Source organism: Hemibagrus wyckioides, linkage group LG11 (genome assembly GCF_019097595.1).
Source record: "Hemibagrus wyckioides isolate EC202008001 linkage group LG11, SWU_Hwy_1.0, whole genome shotgun sequence".
NCBI lineage: Eukaryota > Metazoa > Chordata > Actinopteri > Siluriformes > Bagridae > Hemibagrus > Hemibagrus wyckioides.
This window is the reverse complement of record NC_080720.1, coordinates 27588059-27606990: the sequence shown is the minus strand read 5'-3', so window position 1 is coordinate 27606990 and position 18932 is coordinate 27588059. Positions and strand designations below refer to the sequence as shown.

Genomic DNA, 18932 nt, shown 5'->3' with positions numbered 1-18932 from the left:
AAATGAACCTATAGAATCTACTCAGTACAAGCGGAGTAATGATTTGCACTCGGTTTTGTTTCCCCATGTACTTTTTATGTTGCTGTTGTTATGGTTAACAAATAGGGAGTGTGGTTAGAGTTGCTCCATTCTTATGGATTTCACTTGTAAAGTACTGTATAATACATTAATAAAATCTAGAAATAAGGTAAAGTAAAAATCAATGATTTGCACTGGTTGCAACTTATAACAGTATAAATTTCAGATGATGAAATGACCTTCTTTAAATATATTTAATCGCTTATTTTTATGGCCCACATATTTATTTTATTTTATTTTATTTTATTTTTTAAGTCATTTTTTGTTTGGTTTCTATAGTAATTTTCCCCACATTTCAGAAGTCTATACTGTATACAGAATCTCCTTTTTTATTTACTTCATTGTATGAATGAATATTAAAAGTTTCGCCTCTCACTGTGAAAACTTCATTAGTATTTGAAAAGAAACTGGGAGTCACGTTCACTCAAGCCACACTGAAATTCATGCTATTTTTTTTTCCACTCTCCTCATATTGCTGCACTAATGCCAGAAATTTAACCACAGGAAAATGACTCATTTTCCATCCATCTACCTCCCTGTTAAATAAACTAGGCCCCAGATGTACATAAGATACGCAGGCGAGGGTGTGAACAGTTCTGCTGATGCAACTGCTGCGTCTGAAAGTGTGCACAAAATAATGTACGGATTTATTAAAAATATATATGTATAGAAATAAAAAAAAAAATAATGTAAGAATGGTCAGTCAGAGCTTGCGGTCATGGAAAATGTATAATTTGTTGTAGGTGTAGAATTTCTGTTATTTAATAAGCGTAGTCTTAATTACTATCTTTTTTAAATGCAATTATGAATAAATAAATAAATAAATAAATAAATAAATAAATAAATAAAAATTATGAGAAATTCCAGTTTTTCTTTGTTTTGTTTTTGTTTTATTTTTTTAAGTGATAATTAAATGTTGGAATACAAAAACACATCAGATTTGTGCCTCAGAATCAGAGCTTCCTTAAAGCCTGTACAGATAACCCGGCGGATATGAAGAAATTGTTTAAAAGAAAAGCGTCAAAACAAAGCTGGATTAAACCATGGTTTTAGCAAAAGTTTACAAAGTCGCTGGGAAAATATATATATATATATATATATATTATCCTGTGTTTGTGTTTGAATTCTCATTTTATAAACACTGTACAGAGCATGTAAAAAAAAAAAAAGAGTGGGGGGCGGAGCTTTGTGATTATGGGCGGAGTGAGGGAATGAGTGGGGAAAAAAATCATTCAAGTGTCGAATCCGGTAAAATGTCAGATGTCTGGTCTTGGAAAAAGAAAGAAAGAAAAGATTAATCACAACTAATGCACTTTTAGAGAAAAGACCGAAAAGCAGTAAAAATTTAGCCACTACAAATTGTCTACACACACACACACACATCTAAATGCACAAATATGTCACTTTTTAAGCACCAGTTCTGCCTCCTGACTCCTGTGTGTGTGTGTGTGTGTGATCTGGTGTACTGAAAGCAGAGGCTGTCTCTGTGTCTTGAAGGCAGTAAAAATGGCTAAAGTGCTAATTAGGGCTTGTCTTCCTTAGGAAAGTGATGACTCACTGTCTCGCAAAGGGAGCAGCCTTTTTTTCCCCTCAATGTTGTGTTTTCCACATGGACTAATATCTGTGTGTGTGTGTGTGTTTGTCTCTGAAAAGCTACCCCCCCCCCCGCCCCCCAACACACACACACACGACTAAAAATGTTTTATGATATACATGAAAATCTGGTGGCTTTTACCTGCATGGTGTAGCAGTCACTGGCAGCCCCATCAGAAGATGCCATAAAATATAAATGACGTTTGTTCATAATTGATGTTCTTATTAAGGAAGGAAGCCAGAGGGAGGGCTGGAGCGCTGGGGTGAGGTGCTGAGTCTGGCACAGGCGGTGAATTTCTACTCTAATGTGACAGGTTTTAGAAAAATGATGTTGTCGGACATGGTGTTACTGGAGAGCGATATCACTGTGAGGTAAAGCAACAAGTGGATGCACACAGAGCAATGCAGGATTCTCCTTGATGAAAATCACTACCGGGTTTTATTTTTTTTTATTGAGTGAAAGCAGCACAAGTTTTAACTTTATAGTTTCAACAATATAAACAAGCCCTGGTTAATGTTCTGTACCTAATACTAGCAGTCTGTGTGTGTGTGTGTGTGTGTGTGTTTTCTCACTCTCTTGATATTAAATTAGCTGTTATTATACACTTCATATATCTTGATATATATATTTTTTTAAATTTTTAGAATCAGATTGCAAGTTGTTTATTATTATTATTATTATTATTATTATTATTATTATTATTATTATTATTATAGTTCTTTGTATATTTTTGTAACATGACTATATATGTGTTATTATTATTATTATTATTATTATTATTATTATTATTATTATTATTATTATAGTTCTTTGTATATTTTTGTAACATGACTATATATGTGTTATTATTATTATTATTATTATTATTATTATTATTATTATTATTATTATTATTATATCGTCCTTTGTATTTTTTAATATATTTTATAACAGATTAGAAAATTATTATTATTATTACTATTATTATTATTTTGTATATTTATATCCTTTTGTATATACAAAAAAATGCAAAATTACATCATCATACATAATTTGTATAATAATAACATGTGTCTCTCTGTCCTTCAGTGTTTCATACTGTGGAAATAAGCTCTAGGATATAAGTGCCCTAGTGGATTTTTTTATTTATTTATTTTTCTCTGTTATTTTACAATTTGAAAGTGTGTAATAAGTGCACTGTAATTTTATAATTTTTGGGATATCACAAAAATTCACATCACCATTTTTTTCTTTTGTTTTCTTTCTTTTTTTATGTTTTCTTTTTATTTTTCAGTAATTGTTTTAGATTTTTATTTTATTATTATAATGATTAATTTTTTTTTTTTTTTTTTAGATTTTTTTTTCTTAAGGAAATAATTGCGGTCAGGTTATTTGCAGCGTTTTAGCTTTAGGACTGTAATCCTGATAGCATGCCAATTAACCTTTAACTTCATATACAATCCATAATTAATGTAGCTGTATGAGTAGCCTGTGTGTGTGTGTGCGCGTGTCTGTGCGTGTGTGTGTGTGTGTGTGTGTGTGTTGTGGCCTATTGTGAATTAAATGTCTCTGATCTAATATGATCTGTTATTGCTTCATTAAAAGTTAATTAGTTCTAAAGAAAAGGAAAGTGGTTCAAATAATTCATTGGTATTTAGTTGCTTTATTATATTTAGATTTATTTTTCATTGAAAGTCGAGACTGTCAACAACAATATCAACAGCACAACAACACCAAGAACAAAAACAATAATAATTATAATAATAACAAAAAAAATGGCACCTATGCCAGCAATAATAATAATAATAATAATAATAATAATAACAATAGCAACAGCTATAATAATCACAACAAAACAATAATAACAGCAAGAAAAAAAATAGCAAAAATAATAACAGTGATAATAAAATAATAATAATAATAAAAACATATATTACAAAATATATTATTAAATATAGTTATATATTTATATATATATATATATATATAAATATATTATGTATGGTTTTTATTTTTTTTCTGTAACATGTCCTCATCTCAAGGTTCCCGAGAAACATCTAGAAACACTACTTCAGCTTAACATACAGACGAATGCGTGGCTGAAGTTAATCACCTGGTGATGAACAGCCGTCCTTTTTGCATCAGATAATGAAATGGCTGCTGTTACGCTATCAGGAAAACATCGTCTGGGATATAACCTTGGATTTGATATAGAAGGAAGTCAGTAGTTTATACACTTTGATACTGCTGAATTCTTCATTCTTATTGGCCAGAAGGTGTTTTCTCGAAAAACCTACTCATACATTATAATGCGTTATCGTTTCCATAGTAACAGCAACCATATGGACTTTCTATTATGATGTTGAGGAAATGTGTTGATTTATTTCGGGTTTTTGGAAGGAGTCTCCAGTGCGAGGGTTTTGTAAAACAGCTGCTTTATGTTTTTCCAGCATGGGGAACATCACTGAGGGATTTGCACACAGTTTTGCTGTTTCTCTGTTACATGACAAGCTGTATTATTGTCTTTCTCGAGAGAGGAAAAAAAACAGATGCTAGTGAGGTTTATAGCTGCTATGACGTGAGTGAGTTTTTTGTGACTATGTTTCCATAGTAAGAGCAAACACAGGGATTTTATGTTATGTTATGTTATGTTATGTTATGTTATGTTATGTTATGTTATGTTATGTTATGTTATGTTATGTTATGTTATGTTATGTTATGTTATGTTATGTTATGTTATGTTATTTTATTGGAAGGAGTCTCCAGTCTGAGGGTTTTGTAAAACAGCTTCTTTACGTTTTCCAGCATGGGAAAATCATGAGAAATTTGTGCTTTATTGTGTGTCAATTACAAGCTGTATTCTTCGACTAACCTCTGAGAAATAATCCCAAACTTAAATACTATTACTGGCGTAAATATAGTCAGAAACAGATTACAAAAAAAAAAAGGTACTGTCAGTATTAATAAATCTAAAAAATGGTTAGTGTTTACTTTGTCTTATTTATTTATTTATTTATTTATTTATTACATGAACCTTTATATCAGATTTGTATACTTGTATTCTGTCGTTACTGTTGTGCTGCAGTTCTGCTAATGCCTGCTTTCCATTTAGACACTAAAGAAAAAAAAAAGAAACCCTCTGCCATTTTCTCTTAATTGTGTCAGGATGAAGCTATTACGCTTTACAGCACTGTTAAGGACGTGAAGCGAGGAGACTATATGACACCGCTTTATGAGTTGTTGTCGCAGAACCAGTGAACGACTCTTCTTCATTGTCAGATGCTTTTCATTCATATACAAGACTATTAAAAATGTCGATATCATGCTAGTGGACTAGAGACTCTGTGTGCTTTTGTTTTGTTAATCAATAGCAATCTTGATCCAAGCCGAAAAGTTCAGGACTGCAAAATTGCTAAGACTTAGCTGAATTATTTTATAGATTGCAGTCATCCCACAATCAACAACAACAGTGTGGTCTGTTTTTTCCAAACACATACAGTAAAAGAACTTCAAAAAAAGAACAAAAAATCCTCAAATAATTCATGAAATTCTTTCCCTTATGACATCAAGACAACAGTATAGTTATTCAACAACAACAGCTATTGGAATATATACATACAGTATATACTGTACGTTCTGCTGGAACGAGTACATCTGAGGGACAGCTCATGTTGGACGTTTGGGGGACAAAGTTAGGGAGGCCAGATTAAGATGGTTTGGACATGTTCAGAGGAGGGAGAGTGAGTATATTGGTAGGAGAATGTTGGACATGGAGCTGCCAGGCATCTGTCTATCTATCTATCTATCTATCTATCTATCTATCTATCTATCTATCTATCTATCTATCTATCTATCTATCTATCTATCTATCTATCTATCTATCTATCTATCTATCTATCTATCTATCTATGCGCAGTTATTGGAAGTTATTTCAGTATTTAAATCACATCTCTGCCTTCTCTGTCTCTACAGGATCCAAGAAGCAAGCACAAATTTAAGATCCACACTTATGGCAGCCCGACATTTTGCGATCACTGCGGCTCGCTGCTGTACGGCCTCATCCACCAGGGCATGAAATGCGATAGTGAGTACAGATCAGATACTATACTATACTGTACTGCTCTGATCTGTTTAGAACTGTCTTAGAAATGAACTCCTAAGCTAAGGCATAAAACTTTTCATACTATAATGATGTATTTGTGTGTGTGTGTGTGTGTTTTCACAGCATGCGACATGAACGTCCATAAGCAGTGTGTGCTCAACGTGCCAAGCCTGTGTGGAATGGACTACACGGAGCGGCGGGGACGTCTCTTTATGAAGATCGACGTGAAAGGAGACGAGCTGCACATTACAGGTAAGAACCGACACAAACATCACAAAAGAGTTTTCTTTCACAGCACAGTTTACAGTTTTACTCTTATAACGTAAGTGATAAAACTTGTTTCATGGATGTCTCACAACAATAAATGCAAATGGAAATGGGTCAAATATGAATATATATGAGGTGATGTTCTTTAATAGATTTCAAAAATTATATATATATATATATATATATATATATATATATATATATATATATATATATACAGGTCAGGAAAAAAAATAAGAGACCATTGCCCTCCAGATGTGAACCCTATTGAAAACTTCTGGAATGTCATCAAGAGGATGATGGATGGTCACAAACCATCAAGCAAAGCTGAGCTGTTTGCTCTTTTTGCAAAAAGAGTGGAATAAAGTTCCCCAACAGCAATGTGAGAAACTGGTGGAGAGCGCATGCAAATCAGAGTTATTCCATCAAAATACTGATTTCTTAATGTTATTTAGCCAAAGCATTAACATTTTGTTTTATTTGAGTTATTAAAGCTCTGCACATACTGCATGATCTTGGGTTATTTTGATGTGTTGTCATTTCCTTTAAATATACACTCTAAATAACAATAGTTATATTTTGACTTTAGGAGAAATAATGTCAGCAGTTCACAAAAAATGAAACAAAACTGTTCATCTCACCAATACATGAACCTGGAAGAAAAAAACTGATTATTTTGCAGTGGTCTCTTATTTTTTTCCAGAGCTGTATATATTTTTCTCCCTTTTTTCCTTCATGGTGCAACATTATTTTCAAAATATGATGATTACTCTCACAATCTTGTAGTTTTTATTTTATTTTATTTTATTTTATTTTATTTTTTAAGTGGATCTGAACCTCTGTCGTACCTCATGGCTGTATTGTGTGTTATGAGACTCTACTAACAGAAGCGTTTCCTTTTCCCAAATGGTTATAGTCCCCCAGATGCACACAGACACAAGAAACTGCTGAAGCAAAAAAAAAAAAAAAATAGAAGTAAATGAGTTTAAACCCAAATGAGATCCACAGATACTATTAGCTTAAAGCCTTCAGGAGAGGCAGGGGATAAAAAAGCCCCCAGAGCTGTGTGTGTGTGTATGTGTGTGTGTGTGTGTGTGTGTGTGTGTGTGAGCTGAATTGATCTGTTTGGTGTCGATACCCAGCTCCTAGTCTCTGATCTGTACAGACTCCTCATTAGTCACATACTGGAGGAAATTCATTCACACTAAACGCAATATACGTGAGTAAATTCCAGCATAATTGATTTCACATCGAATAAACTGTTGTTAATATTTTCACTAATATAACATCATGAACTAGGGAAGTTGTAGTTTAGTGGTTAAGGTGTTTAGATTAATGTAAGTTGCTCTGCATGGTGGCTTAGTGGTTAGCACTGTTGCCTTACAGCAAGAAGGTCCCGGGTTCGAATAGGCAGGGGCCTTTCTGTGTGGAGTTTGCATGTTCTCCCCGTGCCTGCGTGGGTTTACTCCAGGTACTCCGGTTTCCTCCTACAGTCCAAAAACATGTACATTAGGTTGATTGGTAATTCTAAATTGCTCATAGGAGTGTGTGTGGTTGTCTGTCTATATGTGTGGCCCTGTGATGGACTGGTGACCTACCCAGGGTGTACCCCTGCCTTTCGCCCAGTGTGTGCTGGGATAGGCTCCAGCAGATCCCCGTGACCCTGATTAGGAATAAAGTGGGTATGGATGGATGGATGGATGGATGGATGGTTTATTAGAAGCTCTTTTTCCCCAGGGTGACCTCCACATTGCTGTACCAGACATGTACAGTGTGAAATAATGTGGTGTTAGAAGATGCTTAGATGCTTCAAAATTCAGTCAGAAACTGACCAGCGCCTTGGTGCCTCATATCAGGTGCTTTGTACACTTTGCTTTGAGGTAATTGAGGGGAAAGATAAAAACAATGTCCAAATGGCAGGCAGTTTTATTTTTGCAGAAAAGTCAGTTCAGGATAAACTGGTCGAAGTGGACTCGGCGTATTTAAGGAACTGACTGAAAAATTAGCACCTGGTCAACTACACGACAAACAATGGCTGCTCAGGGCAGAAAGGAAAACATGTCCAAGCCATTATTTAAAGCAGTCATGCGCTGTTTTTACCCAATCTCGGTTGTAGATGCCACAAATATGCAAAGGAGAAAGCAAGGGTTTAGGTATATTATAAATTACTCAGTAATAAATGTTAACTTCAGGAAACGTCAGGATTTGATGACATCCCAAAAAAGTACACAGTAATGTATGCTTTGGTGATTTATTCAGAAAGCTGGTTCTCGAATCTGATTGGTCAGAAGGTGTGGATGAATTTTACATAAACAGACAGGTCAGAAAGTAACATAATGTTTACATGAGTGCGCTTGTTTTAATCCGTTAATGTTTCTGTAGTAACGGTGTACATGCTGTATTATTGTTAAACAAAGAAAAAATGTATAATCGTTGAAGTTTTCTTTTTTTTTTCTTAGGAGACGCTTATGTAACTTTCCTGAAAGGCGTCACAGTGCTTTGTCAATTCTTCAGAAGACTTCAGGACAGAGTTGTTTACGCTAGCCGGGTTTGTCGTTAAAATGACAGGCTTGTGGCGTTCTTTTTGTCTTATTAGCTTGAAGAAAGAGGATACAGGAGAGGACGGTGAAGGGACAACTGTTTGTAATGGACTGAAAGCGATAACAGGAATGAACGAGTCACACGAACATTAAATGTAAATAGAAAGAGTTAAAAAAGCGCAGGGTGACATTCAGTGATGAGTAAAACTCTCCGTCCTGAAGGCAGGTTGACATGGGAGACTCCTTCCTAATGTGAGAAATCAACATTTTCATTTCATTTCATTGTCTGTACCGCTTATCCGATCTATCCTCGGGTCACAGGGAGCCTGTGCCTATCTCAGGCGTCATCAGGCATCGAGGCAGGATACACCCTGGACGGCGTACCAACCCATCACAGGGCACACACACACACTAATGCAATCACACACTACGGGCAATTTAGAGACTCCAATCAGCCTAGAAGCACGTCTTTGGACTGTGGGAGATAACAGTAGCACCCTGTGGGAGGAAACCCATCAAGCACGGGGAGAATATGCAAACTCCACACACACAGTGAGCAGGAGTGAGACTCGAACCCAGGGCACTGGAGGTGTGAGGCGAATGTGAGGCGAATTAATCAATTATATCAAAGATTATAGGGCGTAAAAACAAAAAGAAATATGGCTATACGGAGTCAAGCCAACTGTAGTCCTATATATCACACCTTGTGTACATTTATTTTTAGAATTCTGGCAAAAAGCTGTCTTAAAATATGATGACTTCATTCTTGAAATCTTGTACCTTGGCTCTGAAACTTCGTACTTCATGGTTAGGTTGTGTGAAATGAGCAAAGGTTGAGAAGTGCCAAAAGAAAATAACAAATAAATCAGAAAACACAATAACAAATCCAGAAACACAATAACAAATCCAGGAACACAATAACAAATCCAGAAACACAATAACAAATCCAGAAACACAATAACAAATCCAGAAACACAATAACAAATCCAGGAACACAATAACAAATCCAGAAACACAATAACAAATCCAGAAACACAATAACAAATCCAGAAACACAATAACAAATCCAGGAACACAATAACAAATCCAGAAACACAATAACAAATCCAGGAACACAATAACAAATCCAGAAACACAATAACAAATCCAGGAACACAATAACAAATCCAGGAACACAATAACAAATCCAGAAACACAATAACAAATCCAGAAACACAATAACAAATCCAGGAACACAATAACAAATCCAGAAACACAATAACAAATCCAGAAACACAATAACAAATCCAGGAACACAATAACAAATCCAGAAACACAATAACAAATCCAGAAACACAATAACAAATCCAGAAACACAATAACAAATCCAGAAACACAATAACAAATCCAGAAACACAATAACAAATCCAGAAACACAATAACAAATCCAGGAACACAATAACAAATCCAGGAACACAATAACAAATCCAGAAACACAATAACAAATCCAGAAACACAATAACAAATCCAGAAACACAATAACAAATCCAGGAACACAATAACAAATCCAGAAACACAATAACAAATCCAGAAACACAATAACAAATCCAGAAACACAATAACAAATCCAGAAACACAATAACAAATCCAGAAACACAATAACAAATCCAGAAACACAATAACAAATCCAGAAACACAATAACAAATCCAGAAACACAATAACAAATCCAGAAACACAATAACAAATCCAGAAACACAATAATTAATCCGTTATAGATTTTTTGGGTTTGTTATTTTGTTTTTGGGATTGTTGTTTTATTTTGTTTGGTTTGTTATTTTGTTTTGGGATTTATTTATTTTTTTGTTTGTTTGTTTGTTATTTTGTTTTTGGGTTTGTTATTTTGGGTTTTTTTTTCAGTTTGCTATTTTGTTTTTAGATTTGTAATTTTGTTTTTTTGGGTTTGTTTTGTTTTGGGATTTCTTATTTTGTTTTCCGATCTCTTATTTTATATATTATTTATTATTTTGTTTTTGTTGAGGTTTTTTATTTTGTTTTCAGGTTTGTAATTTAGGTTTTGTTGTTTTGTTTTTTTTTAGGTTTGTTGTTTTTTTTTTGCACTGTTTAATCTCTGCTATTTGAATAAGACGATATGTAATGAATAATTTTACTTATTTTATTTTTATTGTATTATTTTCTACTTCAAGCATGTGCTTTTCACAGTGAATTATTATATGTCCAGGGTTCATACACCTTCTCCTCTTTTCCACAAACATAATAAATTGGTAACACGGTACAGTAACGTGGCTACGGGATTAAGTTGTGGACATTTTACTGTGTTTGCGGAGAAAAGTTTCATGAGCCTCGTGACTGAAGTGTTTTAAAAAGAAGTGAAATCATTTATTACATATCGATCTCATTCAAAAATTCATTGTCTGCATGTGCCAGAGTGTAGAGATTCAGTGTACAGGACATGCTGCAAATAATTTGATTGCAAACATTTTTTGTTTTTTGTTTTTTTACTTCCTGTGGGACAGGTTTGGTCAGACACTGCCCTGTGTAAGTTGTTAGACTTGATGATTTTATATTGGCATGAAAAAATTTTCAACACCTTCTGACCCATCAGATATTCAGCAGCATGGGAATGTGATTCTGTTTAGATCACAGTATATCAGAAACCATTTCATCAGGGAGACCAGCATCTCAGCTGAAACTGGCTCCGCCCATTTTGGAAGGTACTTCAAGGTATCAGGTTACCTAGCAACAGCAGCTATGTTTTTTTTTTTAGCAACAGCAGCTATAGTCTCATATCTCTAGCTTTGAGTATATTTATTACATCACTACATAACAGTGTATTATTGAACGCTTTGTTTTTACATTGCGCCTGACAGTTTGTATATCTCTACACACACACACACACACACACATCTGCATCACCAGAGGGGAAATTATAAGGTCAGAAAGTCACTGCTGATGACCTTACACTGTTTACTCCACTCCTCGTGTGTTTGTGTATGTGTGTGTGTGTGTGTGTGTGTGTGTGTGTGTGCGTGCGTGCGTGTGTGTGTGCGTGCGTGTATGTGTGTGTGTGTGTGTGTGTGCGTGCGTGCGTGCATGTGTGTGTGTGTGTGTGTGTGTGTGTGTGTGCGTGCGTGCGTGTGTGTGTGTGTGTGTGTGTGTGTGCGTGTTTGTGTGTGGAGTGCCTTAAGGAGGACGATTTCTTGGTAAAATTATTTCAATAAGCATCCAGCGTTTGGGCTAAATAGCACTGTAAGCCTGTCAGTGTACTGCTTACTATAAACACACACACACACTACTGTGTGGTGTGATTTAGTGTGACTGACATTTGCAGACTGGGGGACAAAATGCCATTAGCAACGTGTCAAACTGATGGATGCGAGAATAGACCAGTGAAACTCCGGTGTGTGTGTGTGTGTGTGTGTGTGTGTGTAAAATTAGAGGGGAATTCTGCTGGGAGGTTGTGTGTAGATGAAGTTGTTCAAGCTGGTGATTTGTGTGGCAAGTTAATAGAAAAATGGTGTGTGTGTGTGTGTGTACTGTAATCAGCACACTTGTTGACAAAGCAAGCTGTCTACTATTGCCAGGAGTCTTTTGAGTCATGTACATAGATGTTTGTAGCCTATATATATTTCTTTCTCCAGCAATAATACAGTACACTCCACTGGCCACTTTAATAGGAACATTGCAGATACAAATTCAGGTCAAGAGCTTTAGTTAATATTCACATCAGACATCAGAATGGGGAAAGTGTGTGTGTGTGTGTGTGTGTTTGTGTGTGTGTGGGATTTCAGCTACATTGAGCAGGTCTGGATGGATGTTGGTGCCAGGTTGTTGCATTCAGATTTTCACACACAACAGTCGGTAGACTTTCCACAGCATGGTGCGAAATTGCAGTCTCTTGGTGAACCTGTGCCCAGTGTATCCTCAGATTCCTGTTCCTCATGATTATAACATCATTATTTCTTTGTTAGACAACAGAATAGATCAGATTACGCATCACTTCCATCGTACAAGCCCCTCTCAATGACACATTAGAGCTAACGTTAATATTAATCGTCATCCAGGCTACAGCTTTCAGACTCAAGCATTCAAACGCCATAACAGGAGTGAGTTCTACTTCCTTTTTGGCCCGGGTCACTTCCAAGTTACAACAAACACGCACATTTTGCTCCTATCTGATTGAAACGTTTCCCGAAAGCTTTAGAAAGTAACCCTGGAGTGTCTAAAGTAGCTTGCACTGCTGGTTGATGGTGCTTTCGGGAAACTCTTACACTCTCTGTGTTTTAGCCACAAACTACATATGCACACACACACACACACACACTTCTCCATGGCTGGATTTTTACACCAGTTTCATTTTCTCTGAAGAACATGGCTCTCAACATTCCTCTGCGGGATCAAGTGAGGTCGTGATGATTTGGTGAGCCCGGCCCTCTCGAGTGCTCTTACCCTATGAGATGTTGCTATCAGTACCAGACCCTTCTTCTCAAAAGTTTGCACATCCAGCTGCTGTTATAGTATCACACATCCTTTTTAAACCACTCGCTTATCACCGGCTGCTTTACTAACGACAACTGAGTCCATAGCTTTTAAAGAACATCCGCTTGGTGTCGTGGGGGACTTTTTTAGCTAGCTAGCATGGCTTAGATTTTAGACTGATTTTTACTAAACTCAGCAGCTGATGACTAGCAGGATAATGAATGAATAAATAAATGAATGAATGAATGAATAAATAAATGAATAAATGAATAAATAAATAAATAAATAAATAAATAAATAAATATAAAAAAATTATAGTGATAATAATAATAATAATATTATTATTATTATTATTATTATTATTATTATTATTATTATTATTATTATTATTATTATATGCCATACGCTAGACAACAGCCTAATACCGCTAGATTTTTTTTTTCATTCTATGTCTCTTATAATTGGGTTGGATGCCTCTTCAAGACAAATAATTCTACACCAATAAATAATAATAGATTAAAAGTATAAAGAGATTAAAAGTCACTAAACAAGAGCAGCCCAGAGTGCATACACACATTCCAGGAAAAAAAAAAAAAAAAGAAACTACACATGGGGAGTCCAAACTAGTGAGGATTTTATAAAGAGGAGTGAAAGTTCAGCACAATGTCACATTCTGCCACACACACACACACACACACACAGAGACAGTCAAACAGACAGTCAAACAGCCAACAAGTGAGCCTTGTTTTGCGGTAAACATTTGGATAAAGGCTCATTCAGGCGCTTGTGTGGATTCTCCTCCAGTGTCTCTGTTTCCTGGTGAATGCTCCGCTTGTTCGCTCTCGTGCACCACGTTGGCAGCAGCTTTCATGCTGCATGACTTGGCGCCATTTTTGCACCTTGTAACACTTTGAAGCAATCCAGCAACTCATTCCATCCTGCTGATATAGTAGAGCTGCCTCCAAATATTAATAACTTCACTTCACTAATTTTCTCTTCACCTTCCTGCTCTAAGAGACTTAACAGGTTTCCATACCTGCCATATGGTGGAGAAATCAATGAGTTACACTACCAGCTACCAGAGGATCTGCCAAATCTCTAAATATAGCTATCTGTGTGTGTGTGTGTGTGTGTGTGAATACTGGACATGCTTGAATAGATACTGTACTGTATTAAGTGTTAAGTTGCATAAGTGTTTTAGTGAGCACAAACGCTCTTTCCTGTACACTGTTACGCCCACAGTATCATTTTAGTGCCACAATTTAGGTCGAAGCAAAAGTGCCTGCACTTCCTGGGACGATAACAGTTTCAACAAAACCAAAACAGACTCCTCGCTTTTCACTTTTGCTTCAAAATCAAAAATGAGTTTTTCTAACAGCTGGAACTTAACAAAGGTTGGAGCTCGAACACTTTATACAAATTAAGAGTAGCTTTAAAAACTAACACGGAAAGAGAAGTAGAACCCCTATCAAGTGGGTCTGAGTAAGAGAGCAAGCTTATATATATATTTAAATATATCTTCATAGTCTCTCTGTCATGTGTGTAAGCCTAAAGGGAATCTGATGTTGTATTGCTGAATATTCATTAACCATGATCTTACCATGATCACTGAGCATCATTGGGACTAACCAAGAATTTGAGCCTTAAACACTGGGACTAACTGGGAATTACTGGGAATAAGCAAGAATTATGTACTTTATATCTGTGGTTCATCAAAATATTAGAGTCTCTAAAACTGGGACTAAAAACACTTTATAAACTGGGATTAAACAGCAGTTAAGTAAAAAAACAAAAACAAAAACAAAGTCTAACCATGTAAATAGAGTCTTAAAGTCTTGTCCTAAGCAAGAGATCAGAAGGCTGAGAGAAAACAAAAGGTAGAGCCTTGAGGACCGAGGACTGAGGAAGACTGAGGATAATTAAGAAATAGAGCCTTAAAGACTGCGACTAACTGAGATTTGGAGCCTTAAATACTGAGACTAAGATTTAGAGCCTTAAAAACTGAGACTAAGATTTAGAGCCTTAAAGACTGAGACTAACTAAGAATTTGAGCCTTAAAACCTGAGACTAGCTGTTATAGTCTTAAAAACTGAGACTAACTAAGAATTAGAGCCTTAAAACCTGAGACTAAGAATTAAAACCTTAAAGACTGAGACTAACTAAGAATTAGAGCCTTAAAACCTGAGACTAAGTATTATAGTCCTAAACACTGAGACTAACTAAGAATTAGAGCCTTAAAAAACGAGATCAACTAAGACTTACAGCCTTAAAGACTGAGACTAACTAAGATTTAGAGCCTTAAAGACTGAGACTAAGATTTAGAGCCTTAAAGACTGAGTCTAAGATTTAGAGCCTTAAAAACTGAGACTAACTAAGAAGTAGAGCCTTAAAGACTGAGGTTAACTAAGAATTAGGGCCTTAAAGACTGAGACTAACTAAAAATTAGAGCCTTAAAGACTGAGACTAACTAAAAAATTAGAGCCTTAAAAACTGAGATTAAGATTTAGAGCCTTAAAAACTGAGACTAACTAAGAATTAGAGCCTTAAAGACTGAGTCTAAGATTTAGAGCCTTAAAAACTGAGACTAACTAAGATTTAGAGCCTTAAAGACTGAGTCTAAGATTTAGAGCCTTAAAAACTGAGACTAACTAAGATTTAGAGCCTTAAAGACTGAGTCTAAGATTTAGAGCCTTAAAAACTGAGACTAACTAAGAATTAGAGCCTTAAAGACTGAGACTAACTAAGAATTAGAGCCTTAAAGACTGAGACTAACTAAGAATTAGAGCTTTAATGACTGAGACTAGCTAAGATTTAGAGCCTTAAAGACTGAGACTAACCAAGAATTAGAGCTTTAAAAACTGAGACTAACTAAGAATTAGAGCCTTAAAGACTGAGACTAACTAAGAATTAGAGCTTTAATGACTGAGACTAGCTAAGATTTAGAGCCTTAAAGACTGAGACTAACCAAGAATTAGAGCTTTAAAAACTGAGACTAGCTAAGATTTAGAGCCTTAAAGACTGAGACTAACCAATCGCAGGAGGCTTAAATACCGTGATTGAATCCTACCAATAAACACGCATAAGCGTTATCTATTCATATATTCAACTGCACATACACTATATTGCCAAAAGTATTCGCTCACCCATCCAAATAATCAGAATCAGGTGTTCCAATCACTTCCATGGCCATAGGTGTATAAAATCAAGCACCTAGGCATGCAGACTGTTTTTACAAACATTTGTGAAAGAATGGGTCGCTCTCAGGAGCTCAGTGAATTCCAGCGTGGAACTGTGATAGGATGCCACCTGTGCAGCAAATCCAGTCGTGAAATTTCCTCGCTCCTAAATATTCCACAGTCAACTGTCAGCTGTATTATAAGAACGTGGAAGTGTTTGGGAACGACAGCAACTCAGCCACGAAGTGGTAGGCCACGTAAACTGACGGAGCGGGGTCAGCGGATGCTGAGGCGCATAGTGCGAAGAGGTCGCCAACTTTCTGCAGAGTCAATCGCTACAGACCTCCAAACTTCATGTGGCCTTCAGATTAGCTCAAGAACAGTGTGCAGAGAGCTTCATGGAATGGGTTTCCATGGCCGAGCAGCTGCATCCAAGCCATACATCACCAAGTGCAATGCAAAGCGTCGGATGCAGTGGTGTAAAGCACGCCGCCACTGGACTCTAGAGCAGTGGAGATGCGTTCTCTGGAGTGACGAATCACGCTTCTCCATCTGGCAATCTGATGGACGAGTCTGGGTTTAGCGGTTGCCAGGAGAACGGTATTTGTCTGACTGCATTGTGCCAAGTGTAAAGTTTGGTGGAGGGGGGATTATGGTGTGGGGTTGTTTTTCAGGAGCTGGGCTTGGCCCCTTAGTCCCAGTGAAAGGAACTCTGAATGCTTCAGCATACCAAGACATTTTGGACAATTCCATGCTCCCAACTTTGTGGGAACAGTTTGGAGCTGGCCCCTTCCTCTTCCAACATGACTGTGCACCAGTGTACAAAGCAAGGTCCATAAAGACATGGATAACAGAGTCTGGTGTGGATGAACTTGACTGGCCTGCACAGAGTCCTGACCTCAACCTGACAGAACACCTTTGGGATGAATTAGAGCGGAGACTGAGAGCCAGGCCTTCTCGTCCAACAACAGTGTGTGACCTCACAAATGCACTTCTGGAAAAATGGTCAAAAATTCCCATAAACACACTCCTAAACCTTGTGGACAGCCTTCCCAGAAGAGTTGAAGCTGTTATAGCTGCAAAGGGTGGACCGACGTCATACTGAACCCTATGGATTAGGAATGGGATGTCACTTAAGTTCATATGCGAGTCAAGGCAGGTGAGCGAATACTTTTGGCAATATAGTGTATCTATACACACCTTTATAGTCTATCTGTCCATCTGTATAAGCCTAAGGGAACCTGATGTATTGCTAAACATACATTACCCACGATCTTACCATGATCACTGAGCATCATTGAGCGACGCCTACTTCTCAGAACATGAATTGATTAATTGTCATGATTCAGCACATGCAGAGAGTCTCAGAGTCGCCATGCGTCGGATTTGTTTTAGTTCCTGAGTGCAGCTTGATGCTGTTCAGGACTCACTTAGCACCTAATAATGCTAATGTATTTCCTGCTGTTAGTCAAGTAGCAGTATATCACACATTACCAGGAACACTATGTGTGTGTGTGTGTGTGTGTGTGAGTAATTTTGCATTACATTGAGCTGTATAAGCACTCAGATCCTATTTAAACCAACATTTTAACGTGTTTAACATGTCATCACTTTTCAGCTTCTATGCCGTATTTAGACAAGAGGGATGACAAATATTTCAGAAATGAGTCTCTGGAGTCTCAGGGATTTTTTTCCACCTCTGGGGCAGTTTGTGGGTCTGATTTGTAAGGTGTATTCCCACCTTGCTTTAATGGTTGACTTAAGAGTGTGTGCCGTAGGCTGAAGTAAGCTGTCATGTATGAAGGTGTGTTACAGAGTGATGTAGTTGGAAAGCAGCCCAGAATCACTTGTTGTCATGTAAGCAAATGAAGACTGACTCATCATTAGCATGCACACAAACTCTAATGTAATCTTAATCTTATATACGTGCGTACAAAAGACAAAAGTCATTATGCATTGTTTATTAGGAATTATTTACGGATTTGTTTACTCTTGAACAAATAAAAAAAAAGTTAACGTGGCTCTCTCTAGGTGTAGTCGGCTAGCTGCATTTCCCCACAAATTTGAATTTGTGGTATGCCTCAGATAGAGGGAATGCAAAGAGACCTGGGAAGAGAGTGGCGTTTGCAACGAATGAAGCACTTCTGAGGAAACGGAGGTCTAGAGCGCCTCCTGTTGGCCAGATAATGCTAAAATTGATGGTCATTGAGAGAATTTTTTGCCTACATGTTCATTCACATACAGGTGTGTAAAGATGTAAAGACTCATGTCTTGTCACAGTTCATTCCATTCCATTCAGCTATTTTGCAGTGTTGGACAAATTGGTATCAACTGTAGGAATTCCGCTGTAGCACAATGTAGAGGTTCCTTCAGCTTGAAATTTTCTTGTCAGGATGGACAAGCATAATTGAAATCTAAATTAAAAAATATTCTTTATCCATTATTTATTAATTGTGCATTTAATCCAAAAATATTTTAATAATTCTGTCTTTTTAGCAGATAATTTGTAACTGGCTCAAGCTGTGGACCACAATCAATCATAAATGCTGAGAATCACCAAGAATTATTGTCTGAAACCAGGAGTCTAGGAGATCTAGAGATCTTAAACACCTAGAGACCTAGAGATTACACCTAGAACAAGTATTTAAAGTTTTAAAAATTGGGCAGGTCTTTGTAAGCTGAACAAAACAAGAGCTAAAGCCTTCAACACTAAAAGTAA

General features: G+C 36.5%; 1 protein-coding gene across 1 annotated transcript in view; it reads left to right on the top strand.

The window, feature by feature from the left end:
* prkcaa (protein kinase C, alpha, a) overlaps positions 1-18932 on the top strand; it is a 187493-nt gene that overhangs the window by 103110 nt on the left and 65451 nt on the right. Inside the window, exons 4-5 of the mRNA XM_058402440.1 lie at positions 5624-5735; positions 5877-6005. Of these exons, the coding sequence (XP_058258423.1) occupies positions 5624-5735; positions 5877-6005 (241 nt within the window). The remainder of the gene's footprint in view (positions 1-5623; positions 5736-5876; positions 6006-18932) is intronic.